We start from the raw sequence: 21224 nt of genomic DNA, 5'->3' as shown, positions 1-21224 counted from the left end.
ACGAAATACCGCCCCCATTCAATTTCAACCGGAGCACGCGGAGCAATGCGCAGGGGATTGTGGGAAGGTGAGCGATGCGAACTGAACACAGCCCAAGTAAATAATTATTTTCGAAGAAAGTCATCTGCTAAGACCAGAAATGGTAAAGATGGCAGAAGTGGATGCTGAATTCGAATCAAGCAGCACATCCAGCAAAGTTGGTGAAGATGAATGTCCTGAATGGACAACAGTAGTGCAGTGGCATGTATTCATGGTTGCCAAGGGAAGCCAGGCATCCCCCAAAAATAGACCAATATGTTTGTTTTTTAACAAATAAAAAATAATTTATATTTCATCTCTGTGTTTCATAATTTCTTTCAATTCGCAAGAGGCTGACTGTATCTCACTGGAGAAAGCATCCAAGCAGGCGAAACAGCGCCCTTCTGTCTCTCTACATGTAGGCCATCTACCTGATGCTGTCTGGTCCAAACGAGTATGACATTGTTGCCACCCGTAGCATTGAATTGAATGCAAGGGAAGCCAGCGAGCATTTGGCTTCCCTTGATAAAAAAGTATACAAAATTAGCCAATCAGCATTGAGCTAAACTGAGCGAGCTTAACTGTGAATGGTCCCGGCGCACCAAAAAAAGGGTCAAGGTAAGCCAGCTTGGATTTTGGCTTCACTCCTATCAAATTGCATTGAGAGCAAACGTCATTGACAGAAACAACTTGATTTGTTGCATCTCGTTGTGTTGTTGTCCTCCAGTGGCTAGCTAGCTAGCTCAAATTGGCCCTTTCCTAAATTAGCCATGGATGGAGATAGGGATTTGGACTTGTGGTTTTACTTAATTCTCCGTACTGGCCAATGATTATAACGGCGATTCTGATCCAACCATTAATTCATATATTGTTGTGCCCCTGGCCTGAGAGGATGGAAGTTCAATATGTAGCTAGATGTAGAAGGCTAATGTTAACTAGCTAGCTAACGTTACCAATGAAAGGAAGTTAGGCTAGCGAGCAAGCATCTTAACCAGGTAGCCTAGGACAACAAAAAATAAAAGCCTGTACTGTATGACAAAGTCAACATGAAAGAGAGGAGGATGGCATTGGCATTTCTCTACAAATAGGGTGTCAAGCAATTTTTCTACTTGCATGAACGCACACACACACACACACACACACGCACACACACACAGAAATCAGAACCATGGACAGCCACATCATATTTAGCTTACTTTGATTGGACTAAATAGTTTTTGGTATCTTTTAGTTGTCACTGTATTAGACAAAGCAGAGGTGATTTGATGATGTTGAAGTTGAAATGGTGCTGGAATAGTGGAGGCAGCTCCTTGTGGTAACTCTCTGTGGTTATAAATCAATAATTGTTTAGTGGTCCGAAAATGTCAGAAACATTAACTTGCTTGACCATCCTGTAGGTCATGTAACTGTCTGTTACATGCAATATCCTTTGTGGACTAAACTGGACAGAGGTTGCTCTCCGGTTTTGTGATAAAACAAAGGTGTGGTTGAATTTATTCTGCCACTGTGTCTTCTTATTGTCTCGGCCTTTAGGCCTACAGTTGAAGTCGGAAGTTTACATACACTTAGGTTGGAGTCATTAAAACTCGTTTTTCAACCACTCCACAAATTTCTTGTTAACAAACTACAGTTTTGGCAAGTTGGTTTGGACATCTACTTTGTGCATGACACAAGTAATTTTTCCAACAATTGTTTACAGACAGATCATTTCACTTATAATTCACTGTATCACAATTCTAGTGGATCAGAAGTTTACATACACTAAGTTGACTGTGCCTTTAAACAGCTTGGAAAATTCCAGAAAATGATGTCATGGCTTTAGGGATGTAGCTCAGTTGATAGAGCATGGCGTTTGCAACGCCAGGGTTGTGGGTTCGATTCCCACGGGGGGGCAGTATAAAAAATATGTATTCACTAACTGTATGTCGCTCTGGATAAGAGCGTCTGCTAAATGACTAAAATGTAAATGTTTAGAAGCTTCTGATAGGCTTGGAGGTGTACCTGTGGATGTATTTCAAGGCCTACCTTCAAACTCAGTGCCTCTTTGCTTGACATCATGGGAAAATCAAAAGAAATCAGCCAAGACCTCAGAAAAAAATTGTAGACCTCCACAAGTCTGGTTCATCCTTGGGAGCCTGAGGTACCACGTTCATCTGTACAAACAATAGTACGCAAGTATAAACACCATGGGACCACGCAGCAGTCATACCGCTCAGGAAGGAGACGCGTTCTGTCTCCTAGAGATGAACGTACTTTGGTGCGAAAAGTGCAAATCAATCCCAGAACAACAGCAAAGGACCTTGTGAAGATGCTGGAGAAAACAGGTACAAAAGTATCTATATCCACAGTAAAACAAGTCCTATATCGACATAACCTGAAAGGCCGCTCAGCAAGGAAGAAGCCACTGCTCCAAAACCGCCATATAAAAACCAGACTACGGTTTGCAACTGCACATTGGGACAAAGATTGTGCTTTTTGGAGAAATGTCCTCTGGTCTGATGAAACAAAAATAGAACTGTTTGGCCATAATGACCATCGTTGTGTTTGGAGGAAAAAGGGGATGGCTTGCAAGCCGAAGAACACCATCCCAACTGTGAAGCACAGGGGTGGCAGCATCATGCTGTGGGGGGTGCTTTGCTGCAGGAGGGACTGGTGCACTTCACAAAATAGATGGCATCATGAGGAAGGAAAATTATGTGGATATATTGAAGCAACATCTCAACACATCAGTCAGGTAGTTAAAGCTTGGTCACAAATGGGTCTTCCAAATGGACAATGACCCCAAGCATACTTCCAAAGTTGTGGCAAAATGGCTTAAGGACAACAAAGTAAAGGTATTGGAGTGGCCATCACAAAGCCCTGACCTCAATCCTATAGAAAATTTGTGGGCAGAACTGAAAAAGCGTGTGCAAGCAAGGAGGCCTACAAACCTGACTCAGTTACACCAGCTCTGTCAGGAGGAATGGGCCAAAATTCACCCAACTTATTGTGGAAAGCTTGTGGAAGGCTACCCGAAACGTTTGACCCAAGTTAAACAATTTAAAGGCAATGCTACCAAATACTAATTGAGTGTATGTAAACTTCTGACCCACTGGGAATGTGATGAAAGAAATAAAAGCTGGAATAAATCATTCTCTCTACTATTATTGACATTTCACATTCTTAAAATAAAGTGGTGATCCTAACTGACCTAAAACAGGGAATATGTACTAGGATTAAATGTCAGGAATTGTAAAAAAAAAAAAAAAAAAAGTGTAAATGTATTTGGCTAAAATGTATGTAGACTTCCAACTGTTTATATCAAGGTCGCAAGGCATTTGAATGAACAGGATTTATAGAGCAAACACAATTATCACAACACATAGATTGTAATATGGCATTTTTTCTGGCTTCCTCAGCGATTTTACCCACGCATCACTACTGCAGTAGTGTCAAAAAATGGAACATAAAAGTAAATTGTCTAAAATTGGAGTGGAGGGTGAGAATGAATCGTTTCGTGGTAGGATGCGTTTATTGGGTAAAGACGCATATGTGGGAGACCCGTTTGAAGTGTCGATAAAGGTGAAGTATGCGCTGGGAAAAGTGGTCTATCAGAGTGACCAGGAGTGGTCTTATTTTGATTAATTCAATTTCTGAAGAACAGAGGAAGATTGCTGTGGGTCTCAAAATAATCCGGGCAACAGAGGTATCGTGCTTTCGATTTCGGAGCAGAGCACCCATCAAAGGAGTCATCTCAGTGGTGACGACGGATGTTCAGGTTAAAATACCTGAAGAGGATTCCTGGTGTGGTTGGTGCCCGGCGTCTGACCAGCTGGTGGAATGGAGAAAAATAAGTATGTCGGCCCTGTTGTTTGTTTTTAAAGAGCGACTACCTACGCAAAGATTGGTTATGTAAGATACGCTGTTAGAGCTTTGTAAAAATGTTTAAGGATTTGGCCATGTTTCAAGTGTGTGCAGACGGACGGAGTATACTGAAGAATTGTGTGTAGAAGGGTGATCGGTGGTGCAATTGTGGTGGGGATCATGATCCCGAGTTCCTGGTGTGCGATGTAAGGGTGAAGGAGACAGGTGGCAAAAGCTAGAGCCTTCAATCGAATCTCCTATGCGGAGGCAATTAAAAGAGTTGAGAAAACAAGCGACGTTGGTGGATGTACCACAGCCTGTAATAAATGTTTGTTGCCAGGCCTACCCTGTGTGTTAAAAAGGTGTATTTTGTGGCGTTCATTGGCAAAATTATATACTGTAGGGCTCAAGTCTCAAAGAAGTCAAAACAACTGGACATTATTGTGGCTGCGGCAGAATAGTTTTTGGTACTATTTTAGACTTGCAAGGGGTAGGCTACTGGCGCCGGAAGACGGCCTGCCCTCCCATTTCAGATCTGTTTTATTTTTAACAGAACATTTGTTTGATTTAGTTAATTTTTGTTGGTAGTTTGTTCAGTTTTTTGGGAATCCTGTTTCCTTCCCGCACAGTAGGTGGCAGGATGCACACTCAAATATGCGAACGCCAATATACCATAGAAGAGGTCATCCGCTAAACCGGAAGTTTGTGTGTAACACGATCTAGCCAGCCAACTTTGTGTTTCCAGGCTGACTGACCGGGTCCTATGGTAAGTTTTTTTTGTATTTTTATATCTGGCTAGCTAACGTTAGTTAACTAGTAACTGAGCGATTCGACAATTAAGATAATGTTATATTACACATACGACTAGATGGCTATGTAACGTTTAATCTACATGTAGCTAGACCTGTGACCACAGACAGTATCGACGTAATTTAGAGAGCTGTGTAGCTAACTGTTAGCTAGCTAGCTGTGTAGCTAACTGTTAGCTAGCTAGCTGTGTAGCTAACTGTTAGCTAGCTAGCTGTGTAGCTAACTGTTAGCTAGCTAGCTGTGTAGCTAACTGTTTGCTAGCTAGCTGTGTAGCTAACTGTTTGCTAGCTAGCTGTGTAGCTAACTGTTAGCTAGCTAGCTGTGTAGCTAACTGTTAGCTAGCTAGCTGTGTAGCTAACTGTTAGCTAGCTAGCTGTGTAGCTAACTGTTAGCTAGCTAGCTGTGTAGCTAACTGTTAGCTAGCTAGCTGTGTAGCTAACTGTTAGCTAGCTAGCTGTGTAGCTAACTGTTAGCTAGCTAGCTGTGTAGCTAACTGTTAGCTAGCTAGCTGTGTAGCTAACTGTTAGCTAGCTAGCTGTGTAGCTAGCTAACTGTTAGCTAGCTAGCTGTGTAGCTAGCTAACTGTAAGCTAACTAACTGTTAGCTAGCTAGCTGTGTAGCTAGCTAACTGTTAGCTAGCTAGCTGTGTAGCTAGCTAGCTGTGTAGCTAGCTAGCTGTGTAGCTAGCTAGCTGTTTAAGTATTCAGTAGCTAATAGCGTTAGTGTAAGTTTTGCTTTCTGTGATTAACTAACTTAGTAGTTAGATTCCGCTAGTTACCTAGCTAGCAAGGTAACATGAAACTGCTTTGAACTTTTGGTGACAAGCTAACTAGTAAGTTACTTGTCATTGGCCCCATTCTGAAAACCCATATCTATTATTATTAGCTAACTATTTACATTTTACATTTTAGTCATTTAGCAGACGCTCTTATCCAGAGCGACTTACAGTTAGTGAGTGCATACATTATTTTTTTAATATATATTTTTCATACTGGCCCCACGTGGGAAACGAACCCACAACCCTGGTGTTGCAAACGCCATGCTCTACCAACTGAGCTACAGCTAGTTTAAGAACTGGTTTTGTTCTGTGTATTTTTTGGCTAGTTATAAACAATTAATAGTTTGAAACAATAAACTAGCTAGCTAGTTATGATGCAATTTTATTTGGGGTGCCTGTGAAGTCCATCATTGTAGCTAATTACTTCAATTTGGACTGTTTTGACCCACAGGAAGAGATGTCAGGAGTAAGTGCGGTGAGCTCGGCGTTGCCTGCAGCTACAACCCGTACCACCTCATTCAAGGGCTCCTGCCCCAGCTCGAAGTATGTGAAGCTGAACGTGGGTGGGGCGCTCTACTACACCACCATGCAGACCCTCACCAAGCAGGACACCATGCTCAAGGCCATGTTCAGCGGTAGGATGGAGGTCCTCACAGACAGCGAAGGTATTGATGATGACATGGGTTGACTGCACCCAGAGTTTCCCAAACCTTTGTCCACTGCGAAGTCTTGACGCTCCATGTTTCTTCATGCTGCATAGGATACGATTCTCCCATTTGTACAGGCTAGCTGCCCTTGCATGCCTCCCATCATGTCTTCTGAGATGGCGAGATATGAAGATACACACACAGTCTACTATCTCCACTATGTTGTCTCTGCCACTTCTCAATGTAATGAGCCCTGTCCTCTGCTGCAGGCTGGATCCTTATTGACAGGTGTGGGAAGCACTTTGGGACCATTCTGAACTACCTGCGTGACAGTGCTGTACCTCTGCCTGAGATCCGGAGAGAGGTGGAAGAGCTCCTGGCAGAGGCCAAGTACTACCTGGTGCAGGGGCTAGCTGACGAGTGCCATGCTGCCTTACAGGTATTGTGTATCACCTTAACACACGGTAAACACTAACCTGTATCTTGGTGTCTCTCCTCTGTGTGTGTGCTGGTGTGGCCCATCATGCCTCCATTGAATTATTTTTGTCCTGTTTTCCTCCATGTGTTCAGAACAAAGACATGTATGAGCCCTTCTGTAAAGTGCCCTTGGTCACTTCCTCAAAGGAAGAACAGAGACTCATCTCTACCTCCAACAAGGTAAAAAAATATTTCACAATTTACATGTATGATTAGACAGAAATGTCATAGGGTTGTATTTTGTTTGTTTCTCAACACTGACTACCTCTGTGCCTTTTCATTTTGTATTACAGCCCACAGTCAAGCTGTTATACAACAGGAGCAACAACAAGTACTCTTACACAAGGTAAGCTAAACACTACATATGATTGTGGGAAAATACTTATAATGAGCACATCACTGTACTTCTTAAATGTACTGTATGTGTGAAGGGGATTGTATCATGGATAATTATAATTTAACTTGTTTAGCGCTTTTCATTACAGAAAATAATCTCAAAGTGCATAAAAATTCAAACAAACAAATTTAAGTTGAGATGGAGATTGAATGTCTCTATTTGGCTTCTGATGAAAGGCTGGGAGTTGAGGCAGTTTGGATTGGAAAGGCGGTGTAGTTTCAGCGGAGGGGGCATCGATGGTACAGCAAGAGAGAAACAAAGACAGTCTGACAAACAGGCACAGAGCTCTTCATCAGTGCACCACATTTGCTTCTCCGACAGTCAGTTCCTCCATAGGACCCGCTCCTCTGTAGGTACTGGTCCTCCATTGCCAAACATGTAACACCCACCTGCGTGATGCCACGGCTGCTGAAAAGATCACGAAAAGCCACCACATCTTGGCAGTCCCTGAGCCTCTTCTGCCATCTCTAGACCACAGCATGCAGTACTTGTTGTAATTCTTCCCAACAGATGATACAATAAAGCCAGGACCGCATTATTTGAATCCAAACAGCCAGCTAGCTAGCTATAAGCCAAGATATACTTTTCATCCCAATTCTGCAACTCTGAGTCAAGACCACGAGATGTAAGTGATCAACCCCCAGAGCAGTCGTGTATAGCAATTTGAACCGATTGACAACTAGACATTAACATCTGGTGTCATTACCTTTTCACAGCAACTCCGATGACAACATGCTGAAAAACATTGAGCTGTTTGACAAGCTCTCTCTGCGGTTCAACGGCCGTGTGCTCTTCATCAAGGACGTGATCGGGGATGAGATCTGCTGCTGGTCATTCTATGGGCAGGGCCGTAAGATCGCTGAGGTGTGCTGCACCTCCATAGTCTACGCCACAGAGAAGAAGCAAACCAAGGTATCCAGTTTCCCACAGCAAGAGCACACTTGTATGATATGAATGTTTCTTGCTCTGACCAAAGCATAGACTAGTCTCCTATCAGTGAGTTATCTGTCAGTGAGTAGTCTTGTCTTTGTACCTAGAGCAGTGTTCTAAGCAGTATCGTCTTTCCTCAGGTGGAGTTCCCAGAGGCTCGAATCTATGAGGAGACACTCAACATCCTGCTGTATGAGTCTCAGGACGGGCGTGGTCCAGACAACGCTCTACTGGAGGCTACAGGGGGCGCTGCAGGCCGATCCCACCACCTGGACGAGGACGAGGAACGGGAACTCATCGAGAGGGTGCGCCGCATTCACATCAAACGCCCTGATGACCGCACCCACCACCACCAGTAACTATAAGAGCCAACCAACATTATCAGTATCCGCAGTGACTATTACCCATCACTGACAGAACATGTGCGATCACACTATACCCACAGGTAATCTCACATCCTTGACATTGACAACAAGTGACCTCTGTGCTTCTGCACCACAGACACTTGTGAACTCCACTCATGAGTAGAGCATTATTTGGGTGTTACAGTTTGTGCTGCTGTCCCAAATGGTCGTATCAGTGTTTTCTAAACCCTCCATAAGAGCTGTTCTTTTTATCAGTGGTCAAAGAAGACTTATTTGACCCCCTGTATTTCCATATGTTTTGTATGTCTCGTCTTTGTATGAATGTAGACGTTACGTGCCCAGTAGAAGATCTTGTGCCTTAAGTCTGTGGGTTTAAGTGCAGTTTACAATCTGATTTACTTTATTGTGTCACTACAACATTGCTTGGAAGTTCATGTATTGTCACAGGGTAGCAAGTTCAGGTCAATTGTATTTCAGTGATTATACTAATACACTGTAACAATACCTTTAACTACCACCGCAGTTTTAGAGAAATGTTTTATGAGAGAAAAAAGAAACCTGCACACTGCTCTTGCTAGTATCACTGTTCTTTATTAAGCTTTACGTATCGGCCTCAATGCCCTTTGTCAGAGCTTTTGTGAGTGTTTTTAATTTGCACACTTGTGTAGACATTGCTCCACCCACATCCGCTCAATGCATCGAATGGGGTTGGAGTCAAGGAAAAATATATATTCATTAGTTTGAATTGGTGATGTATGCAAACTGTATAACAGCATTTTATCATATGTTTTAGAAATTGGGTGCTTCTATTTTCTGTATGTACTCATTTCATCCAGCAGAGGGTGTTGTGTACAAAGACACTGAAAGAATGCTAAGTTGTTGAAGTTACCCCTAGACACTGATCTTGGGTCAGTTTTGTATTTCCCCCACGAATGGTTAAGGGTTGGGAAGCTGATCCTAGATATTTGCCTAGGGGAACTTTACCCCGGAGCAATACATTACAACCCACCCCTGAATTGTAAGTGGTGTGAATACAGCCACCTTTTATACTGTAGTCATGGATGAATGATATTTTGGCATCCTAAAGAACCTTTGAGATGCCGGATGTGTAATCAAATGGATGTCATTGCTTCCTCTTAAAATAATTATTTGAGGGCGATGTTACAAGACAACTTGTTTGGAAACCAAGCACTTCCAGACATCTCAAAGAATGTCCACAATTTTACACAATAATTTCACATGTAAAAGTGTATTTTGCACTGTATTTAACACATCTTTCTTACAATAAAGATTTTTAATAATACATTATAGTTGGTTTTCATGTAAATATGGTACAGCATCTTTGTGAGAAAGTATAAAAATGAGGACACATATAGCCTATGCCTTCAAAATCAATGATTGACTGGTTTAACCATATTGCTAATATTGATCAAATCTACTGAAAATATCCCAAAAACTAACCATATTTTACAAATGGGCCTGAATATAATAACTGCTTGATAAGTCACAACAGCCCATGCATGTGATGTGTAGCTTAATAACAGGTGAAGTTTTCGTCAGAGTAGAACATCCGTAGTTCCTTTGGGATTTTCTCCACAGTATGAACCATTTGTTGAGATTTCAGTTAATATGAAGGGATTGTGAAATGCCCTTGAGGTTCGGTCATATGTCCAACCCTTCTAGAGAGGATGCAGGTTCTCATTCATGATATAAGTCCCAAGATGCCTCGAACCTTGTAGAATCTGATTATTGGCTCAGTCCATTACTTTGATAAGTGCAAGGGGATCCAGTTCAATTTTTTATCATTGGACGGGACTTTGTTTCAGTTGATTCCTGAGTAAATATAAGATAAGTGTTCATGTTGTAGCCTACTGTTTATCAATAGTTTAAAAAACGTATTTGCTCATTTGAGAACTGAATGGCCACAGTCTTCAGTTTCATACTCACCACCATCAGATGGCCATTCTTTGCTCTGTAGATCATGGTCTCCTGGCCACTCTCGAAGTCAACAAACCCCTCTCTGCCAGGCTGGATGTCAAACTTTACACTGCAAACGACCACAACATTAAATAACGTTACGTACGTTTTTGGCAACAATTTGCATTTTCTTTAGACTACAGTAGTAACGAGTTGGAACACAGGTCTTACCTGCCCTGAACTACATTGATACAGTGCTGCTTGTTGGCCACCAAACACAACTTGGTCAAGGCCTCAAACAGGTAGTCACACTGCAGCACCAGGTCCCCCTGAGCAAATAGACAATGCAACAATAGAAATGCAAATGTTCTACTATTCTAATTATATTCCATTCTGAAAATAACAGGTGCAAAAGCTTAGTAAAAAATAAATAAAAAATTGTGCACATCAATGAAAAGCGTTTTGCGCAGCCAACCTTTTGCTTGATATCCTCACATTGGACATGGAGGATCAGGAAGTTGTCACTCAGGTTGCTGACTGACACACCTGGAAGAACACACCGCCCAGATACTTAGAACAGTGGTTGAATGAACACAGTGCACTGCACACACAGACAGACACTACTGCCATTGAGAGTACAAAACTTGATACATGCACACACGTCAAGTCCGCTTTATTCCTCTCTCAGTGGTGCTTACCTTTGAGATTGTTGAACACCACCCGCTGTTTGATCTTGGCCTCCTCCACCAGGTAGGCTGCAGTTCCAGTGTAGATCAGCTGTCTGAAGCGAGCCCTGAAGCCATTCCTGTCGTACTTCACCACGGGAACACTGTACTGTGGGAAGGTATGGAGCTTCCTTTCATTTGACCTTTTTAAGGTACATTTCTTTACTTTAACATGGCTTACTTAACTCCATTTGTTGTTTACCTTGATGCGTTCTTGCTGAATCATCTGATAGGCTTTTATGTGGATGTCTTCCTCACCTGACCAGATAACAATGCAACTGGTCAAATGACATAAATGCTGGTCATTATCACTGTTGCTTTGTAAGAGGCGCAAAATTCATTAGCACAAGGTCTATGCCTTACTTATCCTGGTGTCTACAAATGGTCTGCCCACACTGTGAGGGTAGTTCTCTTTTCTTCCTTTGAATAAGGAACTGGTCAATCCTTTGATTTGCAACTGGAAATGGGGTAAGCAAACACAACTGAGATATATAGTGTGATCATTGAGGTGAGCCCTATAGTCAAATAGGGTACAAATATGCATTAAATCACCCTGGCTTGTAAGGTAGGCCTACCTGTGCTTTCCGCTCTGTTGTGATTCCTTGTACGTACTTCCGTACCATGTGCCGGGTGTAGAGTTTCCTCAACATCTGTGATGCCTACAAGTACAAATGTATGTAATGGGTGTACAGTATACCCATTACAGAGGAGGCTGGTGGGAGGAACTATTGGAGGATGGGCTCATTGTAATGGCTGGAATGAAAAAATGGAGGTGTTTTCCATATGTTTGATACCGTTCCATTTATTCCGATGAGCCCGTCCTCCTATAGATCCTCCCACCATCCTCCTCTGACTCGTACCATGACACACAGGCATGTAAAATAAGTTAAGAGAAAGTATTCAAGTACAGCCAATTCCCTATTGAGACTCACCTCCTGCATAATGGGAGGAGGGGTTAGCCAGGTGTTCTTGTCCAGAACTGTTTTGGGTAGATTTTCCTTGAGCCGTGTGAGGTAGTTTTGCCTGACAAACGCCAAGTACTCTGTGTTGTCAACACAGGCTGGCTGATTTCTGGTCATGAAGCCCTTGATGAACCTACAAAATATGATCACAAAGTACAACTGATTTGATGAGTATTTGTGGTAGATGTTGACCATTTGTCTTTGGAGATATCTTCTGATCTTTGTCTCTCTTACTTCTTAATGACCTTGACAGCCCAGGCTCTCTTCTCCCTCTCTCTCCTGGCCTTCATGCCTCTCCAGCATGTCTCAATCTTAGTAGCTAATAAGACAACACAAGCTGATTAAGTTATCATAGTCTTGTATATCTTATTATACTAGTTCCAAGAAAGTCAAAGTAGAGACCTGCTTCTCTCTGTCTCATGTAGTCTCCCTTCACTCTGTAGCCTTTGTACTTTGCCTGGATCCTTGTAGCTGTAACATGAAGTGACATATGTCAAACCTGACTTCTTTCCAATCCAACGCCATTTAACAATCCAGAATTCCAGAATTTAGTGGTCTGTGATCTGTTGTTTGAAAAGCTAGAGCCAGTACCCACCCAGCTCATGCTTGCAGACCTCAAAGGCATCTTCGGTGGCGAACAGAGTTCTGGGGTGACGGATGAAGATCTTGGTCCTTTTGTATAAATGAAAGACTAGCCAGTGAGAAACAGCCAGACTGTGTTACCAGGTGAACCCAAACCCATAATCCTGGAGACCACCTCACCTGCCCATCTTGTACTCATCAGGCTTGTAGCCCAGGTGCTTGATCAGGCACTCCACCCCCTCTGCGGCTGTACCTTTCCAGCTAGGCCAGGTGTCTGGACACAGGGGCTTGTACCTGACAGAGACAACAGGAAACACCAGAGTGTTCAACATTTAGTTTAGTCAGCATCAGATCAACAAACTGTCATGCAGCCATGTATCAGCACAGTTCGTACTGGACAGAGAGCAACTGCACACTATCTACAGAACTGTGAAGTGCAGGTTGTGTTGACCTCTGCAGGAAGATCTCATATCTCCGGCGGTAAGCGAAGCCGGCCCGTCTGACCCTCAGGTGCTCCATCAGCCCCAGGTACTTCACCTGGTGTCTCACCAACACGTCGTCAAAGCGCCCTGCAGAAGGCGAGAGAGGTCACAACAGGCATCAGGTCATGCACTATGAATGAATGTACCAAGTAACACTTTGTAGGGCATGCATGGGTCAAGTCCATTAGGGATGGTTCTGTTTGGTGTAATGGCCTCTACTGAGTATGTAGGTGTGTTGGGTTTAGGCCAGTAGACTGTGTGGTTGGTAGTTAAGGTTTATAGATAAGACCTCACCTGGCTCCTTGCCTTCGTTGGGCTTCATACAGCGGACGTACCAGGGCTCCTTAGACATAAGCATCTCCGTCAGCCCGACCAGGCTGTTCTTAAACTGAGTGGCCACCTGAGGAGACAGACAATGATGATAAATATAGAAACTCATGGCAAGACCGTATCACTTTGGCGGCTCGTGTCATCAGAAAGTCTCTTTACTGTTTCAGGTCTCTTCTTGCTGTCTGGCTCAGTGGTGGGAAAGCAGTGTTTGATGATGGCATTCTTAGACTGACGCATTACCTAGTGAAAAGGTGGAAACATCCCACAGTTAACAAATGGATAAACATCAATCCATCGTTCAACACTACAACATTTTAACAACAACAATTAAGGTCAGCTAAGACTCTGGCACACTTAGGCAGTGTAAAATATGCAGGATGAACGATTAAGAACGGTCTTATCAAAACCGAGAGGCAGTAGAGCAAACACTCCCATAGTCCTCCCCCTTAACAGTACTGTCAGTCTATCCCAAAGCAATGCTTAACAATCAGCTCCTCTATAATTCACAGGTGTGCTTAACAATGAATAATACAGCAGTCAGCAGGAAGCAGATTCCTGAGCGCAGCAGTGCCAGTGAGAGCCCTGGACACACTTACCTCTTTAATGTTCCTGTACAGGAGATCATTATTTTTGTCCAGGAATCCTGGAAAAACAGAGGTATAGTAGAGAGAAAAGAACAGATAAAGGTTGTTAACAGTGAGACAAAAAGTGATGAGAAGTAGTGGAGACTCCTGGGAGGCTTACTGAAATTATATCAAAGAGACACATCAGAGAGACAGGAAACTGGGTTCATAAATGTAACTGGAGTGTATAGAGCATGAAGTGTGCTGTGAGAGTGAGAGGATGGGCTATGATGTTGGGGAACTCATCTCTCACCGACCACACAGTATGTGACTTCCCCCGCGTAATGTAAGAGGCGGAAGTCTCCTCGTTCCAGAGTCTTCCGGGTCTTCTGGTCAGCCAGCTTGTGTCTGCAGGATGTGGACAGAGAGAGAAGAGGATGTTCTAGTCAGGTGTTACAGAGGCAGACCGTGACTCCTCCATCCTCCGCTGTCAGTTGATGAGCTCAGCATTGCAAAATGGGTCTTGTTAGGAATGTGTTACAATGCTCTCTGTGAGATGGGTGGATGGCTCACGTAACAAAATGGTGGTGACCGCCCATCTTCTCCTCCAGTTTCTCCAGGAAGGTCATGTCTGTGGCCTCCCCAGGACGTAGACACTCTTCATCCTAGTAGAGAGGAGACTGAACATGTGTAGAGCTCAACCAATCCAAATCGATTGTCTGCCTGACTACATTTCTGTCTGACCGTCAGTCGGTCTATCTACTCACTAGCACTGAAATGATGCCTTTAAATTTCTCCTCCACCAGGTCACAGATGATCTTGTTGTTGAAGTATGGCACTGGCTCCCACTGAAAAACAACAATACAAAACACGCTTTATATCTGAAGCTGTGTAGTCCAGGCCAATCTGAGATTTTAGTAAAAGAGGAGTATTTACTTCAATCCCCTCCATCTCGTACTCCTCCTGCTCTGACTTCAGGGTCAGCTGGATGAAGAGCTGCTGCAGTTTCTCGTTACAGTAGTTGATGCAGAACTGCTCAAAGCTGAAACAGAGTCAAGTCATTAGGCTCATCATCTCTGACACTCTAAAATTCACTGTCCAAAACTGACCCATTGTGTCTCCCCTCACCTGTTCACATTGAACACCTCAAACCCATAGATGTCCAGCAGACCAATCACTGTCTTCCTGGAGGAATCCTACATGGATGCACAATACCAGTCAGCCTATATGTCTACTTACTGTATATCCTATACCTGTTAACAGTGTCTAAATTGGTTAGATTTAGTATTAGGGACATTATCACTCTTATTGGTGGAGCACTGAAGAGGGACAATCACCTTGTTTGCTAAAGACTCATTGAGCTTGTTGACCAGCCAGGTGAATGTGCGGCCATAGATGGCTTTGGCTAGAGCGTCCCTGGCATATACTGCATGGTCAATGGTGAAGGGACTGAGCACCTGACCAGAACAGCAGACAAACCACAGAGATTGATTGTCAGGATTGGTTTTACTGTGGTGGTAAAGTTTTATGAATAACCCAGCAAAACAGTAGCATCTTCCTCACCTCCTCCAACCTTGCCTCAATCTTCCTGTGGGTCAATCCAACCAGTATCACCTGTGCAGGAATGCCTAGCAACTACACAACAGAGAAACAACCAATAACACAACACTAAATAGGGGGATCACTTCATCTGAAAAGTTGCCATAATGTCTGAAAACTGAGAGTACTCTGGTAGTTTTCTGTGGTATGAGTACTGCTAAATTGAGTGACTGTCCATTAATGTGTAGTTTGCTGTCAGAATATGTCTCACCTTGGACAGCCAATGTATCTCTGGACTGTTGTTGAGAGTGGCGTATCCCAGCAAGTCAGCCACAAACTTAACATTTCCCAGGTGAAGTACGCTAGCAATGATTGCAAACAGGCTCTACATCATGGGCCAGAGAAGACACCGGTCAGTGATAATTAATGATAAGTGATATGATCTGTTCTCTTTTCAGTCTTTGATTACATGTTGTGTTTGATAGTAGAGAAATTAGGACTCACCTCTATATTGCTCTCACTGAACTCTATGACACTGAGGGCTTTCCGTACCGTCTTCCAGTCACTCTTGTCGTTGATTGAGCGGACTTTGGCAGATTCCCCCTGGATGAGACAGGAGATAGTACTGTATCTGGATGATGATGGCCCACTCCATGGAAACGTTGATTATTTGCCTCTTTAATACATACTCATACTGTTCAATTGTAAAGGTCCTCATCTGTACCAGGTAACTGTAGCGTTGTTAGGTTACCTCTACCACCTGTACCAGGTAACTGTAGTGTTGATAGGTTACCTCTCCCACCTGTACCAGGTAACTGTAGTGTTGATAGGTTACCTCTACCACCTTTACCAGGTAGCTGTAGTGTTGATAGGTTACCTCTCCCACCTGTACCAGGTAACTGTAGTGTTGATAGGTTACCTCTACCACCTTTACCAGGTAGCTGTAGTGTTGATAGGTTACCTCTCCCACCTGTACCAGGTAGCTATAGTGTTGATAGGTTACCTCTCCCACCTGTACCAGGTAGCTGTAGTGTTGATAGGTTACCTCTCCCACCTTTACCAGGTAACTGTAGTGTTGATAGGTTACCTCTCCCACCTTTACCAGGTAGCTGTAGTGTTGATAGGTTACCTCTCCCACCTTTACCAGGTAGCTGTAGTGTTGATGGGTTACCTCTACCACCTGTACCAGGTAGCTGTAGTGTTGATAGGTTACCTCTCCCACCTGTACCAGGTAGCTGTAGTGTTGATAGGTTACCTCTCCCACCTTTACCAGGTAACTGTAGTGTTGATAGGTTACCTCTCCCACCTTTACCAGGTAGCTGTAGTGTTGATAGGTTACCTCTCCCACCTGTACCAGGTAGCTGTAGTGTTGATAGGTTACCTCTCCCACCTTTACCAGGTAGCTATAGTGTTGATAGGTTACCTCTCTCACCTGTACCAGGTAGCTGTAGTGTTGATAGGTTACCTCTCCCACCTTTACCAGGTAGCTGTAGTGTTGATAGGTTACCTCTCCCACCTTTACCAGGTAGCTGTAGTGTTGATAGGTTACCTCTCCCACCTTTACCAGGTAGCTGTAGTGTTGATAGGTTACCTCTCCCACCTTTACCAGGTAGCTGTAGTGTTGATAGGTTACCTCTCCCACCTTTACCAGGTAGCTGTAGTGTTGATAGGTTACCTCTCCCACCTGTACCAGGTAGCTATAGTGTTGATAGGTTACCTCTCCCACCTGTACCAGGTAGCTGTAGTGTTGATAGGTTACCTCTCCCACCTGTACCAGGTAGCTGTAGTGTTGATAGGTTACCTCTCCCACCTTTACCAGGTAGCTGTAGTGTTGATAGGTTACCTCTCCCACCTTTACCAGGTAGCTGTAGTGTTGATAGGTTACCTCTCCCACCTTTACCAGGTAGCTGTAGTGTTGATAGGTTACCTCTCCCACCTGTACCAGGTAGCTATAGTGTTGATAGGTTACCTCTCCCACCTGTACCAGGTAGCTGTAGTGTTGATAGGTTACCTCTCCCACCTTTACCAGGTAGCTGTAGTGTTGATAGGTTACCTCTCCCACCTGTACCAGGTAGCTGTAGTGTTGATAGGTTACCTCTCCCACCTTTACCAGGTAGCTGTAGTGTTGATAGGTTACCTCTCTCACCTGTACCAGGTAGCTGTAGTGTTGATAGGTTACCTCTCTCACCTTTACCAGGTAGCTGTAGTGTTGATAGGTTACCTCTCCCACCTTTACCAGGTAGCTGTAGTGTTGACAGTTCCTCTCCAGACCCAGCCAGTGTAGCATGTCCTCCTCTCCTCCCTCCACTAGCTGGTAGAAGATGTGGAAGTTTCTCTCTCCATGGTTCTGATGCACCACCCGGGACTTCTCCAGTAGATAACTGAGGATGTGGCCACCAACAGCTCCCCCCTAGGGGGAGTACAGACCATTAAAGATCTAACAGTCATTGATGTGCTGATTTTTGATGGAAATTCTGTGCTCAACCTCTTGGCACTTACCACGTGATCAAACTGAATGTCCATGTACTTCCCAAAGCGGCTTGAGTTGTCATTCTTCAGGGTTTTGGCATTTCCAAAAGCCTGAGAGAGGTACAGACTGTATTATCAGTCATTGTATTTGTACATGGCAGTGTGCAAACATAATGCTAATTTCTCATGTCATCACGTATGCTTTACTATGGTACTCACCTCGAGCACAGGGTTGGAGAGCAGCAGTCGGTCTCGGACGTTGTCCAGCAGTTCGGTACTGGGGCAGCTGACAGCGTAGAACTGCAGGATCTTCTTGGAGGCCTCCGTCTTCCCAGCTCCACTCTCCCCTGAGATCAAGATGAAGTGGTTGTTGGTCTCTGTTAACATGGTGCGGTAGACATTGTCTGCCAGGGCGTAGCTGAAAGGAAGGGCAATGAAGGAGAAGTTCAATAACACTGCTGATGAATATCCTGTAGATAGATAGGCAGGACTGTATAGCATATCTTGTTGCGCACACATACAAGCAAACACACGTTATACAGTACATGCACACAAATGCAACTTACATATGAGGTGGAAGCTCAAAAAAGTTCACTCCCATGTAAATGTCCATCTGCTTCTTGGTGTAGATTCCCAGATCTTTGTAGGGATTGACTGACACTAGGAGCGTACCAATGTAGGTCTGTGGGAAATGTATTAGAATTAACATTATGAGAGATGGATGCCTCTGCATGGGTGCAACGAGAATGTAGTGTACTTGTTATCTGTATGAGTAATGATCAGACATGACCTTTCAGAAAGTAAAGTAGCTCACCCTGTAGCTGTAGGTACAGCACAGTAGCTGCTGTTTCAGCAGAGCAAAGTGCCAGTTCAATTAGGGGACAAACACTGTTTTCCCTGGCACCTTGCGGTCTTGAGTTAGGGTGGCTTTTTGGCTGAGAGGAAGGCAATGTGATATCTCTGGACTGTGTGTAGGGGATGGACTCACGTAAATGAGGTTCTCGTGGAAGCGTTTCCTCAAGTTGTCCAGGAAGGCACTCTCACTGGTGTAGGCGTCCAGCAAAACGAAATCCTGGATGCCCACGCGATCCCGGGCTGTAAGGGAGCCCTCCATGTCCCGGAGGATCCGGTTACAGCGCTCCTCCAGGCTCTGACCAATCAGAGACAGGGTCCAGGATGGTTACATTGATATCTTAAATGCAAATACCCCCGAAGCACAACACAACAACACTGTCACAAATCTCATCCGGACATGACAGCTGTAAATGATTAACGACAACCAGATTACAAATCATTTATCTGCTGTATTTCTTTCAGAGAAAAAATACACTATGTTTTTACAGCAATAACTCAAGGAACTTTTCACTGCCTAAGGACTCATGTCCCTCTGTGTTCTGTTTTCCTTGTAGTTATCTACATCGTCAGGTCTGACGCCGTGCCACGCAGTGCTCACAGACACAAATACAGAGGAAATCTTGCCCTAAACCAATTAATTTCCTCTCAACTTGTCCTCATCTCTTTGCCTCGCAAAGACGTCTGATCCCGCAAGGTTACATTAAACACTACATGGATATCCGCGCAGGGTTTAATGTAAGCTTGCGGGATCAGGCGGCTTTGCGAAGCTACTCATCTCTGTCGTACGTGGGGGCCTTGACCATATCCCCAGCACATGACCGATAGGAGTTCAGTTCAGGCATTCATATCTAATCTGCTTCCATGTTCTTCAAGGAGCAATCAGTCTCTTGTCACTGTTGACAGAGGATACACACGTCCCCCTCCCCACACAAATATAGTGCAGACTCCACCCTGTCATTTACTCCAACAGCAGGGTTAAAACACAGACCAACTCTAAAGCTGTTGCACTGAAATCTACTCTTAGAAATGCTAATAATGCTATCCCTATGACGGCATTAATAATGTGTAATTTACAATACTATTGTGCTTCCATAATTTATATACTGAACAGAAGCCACAGTTTACCGTTATGAAAATCCAATTGTTGCTGAAGTTTTGTATCCCAAACAAATGAGCTCTTGGACCACAATATGCATCAGGTAACATTATCAGTCCTTAATTACAGTGCTATGAAAGTACCATCCAAAATATTTGAATGCTCTACCGGCTTGGCTCACAACAGTGCCAAGTTAACCTGGTCCCATGATATCCCTCTTCCTGGAGAGCTACTGTCCTGTAAGTTTTCGCTCCAACCCTAATCTAGCACACCTGATTCTAATAATTAGCTGATTGATATGCTGAATCGGGTGAGTTAAAACTGGGGTTGGAGCGAAAACCTCCAGGAGGGTAGCTCTTCAGGAACAGGGTTGGAGACCCCTGAGGTACAGCTTAAACATTGCCATACACAAAATGTAGCTTAACATATATATAATATACTTTTTTTTACAAAGATGTTCAAAGTAATGCATATCAAAGTCCCTACCATGAGTGGAAATCCTCAGTCTCAGACTGCTGTGAGCTCCAATCCCTTTTTATACTGAAACATCTGGGTTTATTTAAGGGAAAGGACCGTATGGAAGGAAACATTGACATATTGCCCCCTCCATTTCCACCAATAGGAAGCCATCAATAATGCAAAAATTGAGCGAGAAAGGAAGCAGAAATGATGTGTGTGTGCGTGCGTGTGTGTGTGTGGAGTCATGTATTTATTAATGTCTAAGTCTTATGACATCAGCTTACTTATGACATCAGCTTACTTATGACATAAAGGTGAAAAACTGCTACATGTAACATTACAGTAAAGTTCTATGGCTACTCTCTCTCTCCAAATGCCTATACACCAAATGACCTCCTCCTTGTCCTGCTCAGCAAAGCACTGTATGGCAATCCCCCTTTGGATTCTTATTTTTAGGGGAAACAGGGCTATTTTCAGCCCTTCTTACAGGAAAGCAACACTACCAGTCCCAGTTACCGGGTGGAAGATGGCCCAAGGGCACCAACGCACAAGGCAATTCATCACTTCTTTTGTTGTTTTCATTGTGCCTTCATGATGCCATTTCCTTAGGGAAAGAATGAAGGACAGGCTTCCCTCTGGGCACACACTGGTTGAATCAACATTGTTTCAACGTCATTTGTCAACCTATTGTGACGTGGAGTCTACGCGGAAAACACATTTGGATTAGAAAAACGTAATCAACCAGTACTGTTTTCATCTAATTTCAACCAGCGTTGTAAACATTGAAATTAGGGTAAAACTTCAACTTAAATACAATGCCTTAACCTGACTAACAGATTCTTATATCAATATAATTTCAACATAATCATCAGAACTATGTATACATTGAAATGTCGTATATCAGACATATTTTATTTGACCTTGTTTCAATGTTGATAGTAAAATGGTACTGTATGTTTGAATCAATGTCATTGTTTCAA

The 21224-nt window shown here is 43.6% G+C and overlaps 2 protein-coding genes across 5 annotated transcripts; one reads left to right on the top strand and one right to left on the bottom strand.

The window, feature by feature from the left end:
• Positions 1-3540: 3540 nt before the first annotated feature.
• LOC121573813 (BTB/POZ domain-containing adapter for CUL3-mediated RhoA degradation protein 3-like) lies at positions 3541-9568 on the top strand. Of its 3 annotated transcripts, none has more exons than XM_041886124.2 (8): positions 3541-3851; positions 4494-4627; positions 5901-6114; positions 6366-6535; positions 6667-6753; positions 6867-6919; positions 7687-7882; positions 8041-9568. In XM_041886124.2, exons 2-8 carry the CDS (start codon positions 4625-4627, stop codon positions 8257-8259), a joined length of 942 nt encoding a protein of 313 aa, XP_041742058.1. In that variant the 5' UTR covers positions 3541-3851; positions 4494-4624; the 3' UTR covers positions 8260-9568. The 3 variants fall into 3 exon arrangements, with proteins under 3 accessions (XP_041742058.1, XP_041742056.1, XP_041742055.1); XM_041886122.2 differs by having other exon boundaries at positions 4491-4627; XM_041886121.2 differs by having other exon boundaries at positions 3541-4627.
• On the bottom strand, positions 9235-20444 carry LOC121573800 (unconventional myosin-Ih-like). 2 transcript variants are annotated; one of them, XM_041886103.1, is made up of 32 exons: positions 20272-20444; positions 18823-18984; positions 18401-18516; positions 18054-18252; positions 17865-17945; positions 17587-17775; positions 15870-15968; positions 15637-15750; positions 15390-15461; positions 15164-15283; positions 14955-15022; positions 14763-14868; positions 14594-14674; positions 14400-14491; positions 14140-14234; positions 13860-13906; positions 13423-13503; positions 13228-13333; positions 12903-13020; positions 12632-12745; positions 12465-12541; positions 12272-12340; positions 12104-12188; positions 11840-12002; positions 11483-11566; positions 11271-11364; positions 11110-11165; positions 10881-11016; positions 10658-10728; positions 10414-10511; positions 10213-10312; positions 9235-10098 (listed from the first exon to the last, which is right to left on the bottom strand). In XM_041886103.1, exons 1-32 carry the CDS (start codon positions 20272-20274, stop codon positions 10057-10059), a joined length of 3138 nt encoding a protein of 1045 aa, XP_041742037.1. In that variant the 5' UTR covers positions 20275-20444; the 3' UTR covers positions 9235-10056. The 2 variants fall into 2 exon arrangements, with proteins under 2 accessions (XP_041742037.1, XP_041742036.1); XM_041886102.1 differs by lacking the exon at positions 20272-20444 and adding an exon at positions 19815-19896.
• Positions 20445-21224: the final 780 nt, after the last annotated feature.

The sequence above is a fragment of the Coregonus clupeaformis genome, chromosome 9 (assembly GCF_020615455.1).
Source record: "Coregonus clupeaformis isolate EN_2021a chromosome 9, ASM2061545v1, whole genome shotgun sequence".
Taxonomy (NCBI): Eukaryota; Metazoa; Chordata; class Actinopteri; order Salmoniformes; family Salmonidae; genus Coregonus; species Coregonus clupeaformis.
The sequence above is the reverse complement of the archived record's forward strand: the minus strand, read 5'-3'. Positions and strand labels throughout refer to the sequence as shown.

Coding starts and splice junctions, on each gene's coding strand:
- LOC121573800 (XM_041886102.1), bottom strand. CDS start 19,895: ATGTTACCTGATGCATATTGTGGTCCAAGAGCTCATTTGTTTGGGATA. Junction 17,776..17,864: donor ACATTCAGTTTGATCACGTG/GTAAGTGCCAAG, acceptor TACTCCCCCTAG/GGGGGAGCTGTTGGTGGCCA. Junction 11,567..11,839: donor CTCCTCCCATTATGCAGGAG/GTGAGTCTCAAT, acceptor TTGTACTTGTAG/GCATCACAGATGTTGAGGAA.
- LOC121573813 (XM_041886124.2), top strand. Junction 6,754..6,866: donor TCATCTCTACCTCCAACAAG/GTAAAAAAATAT, acceptor TTTGTATTACAG/CCCACAGTCAAGCTGTTATA. Junction 7,883..8,040: donor CAGAGAAGAAGCAAACCAAG/GTATCCAGTTTC, acceptor GTCTTTCCTCAG/GTGGAGTTCCCAGAGGCTCG.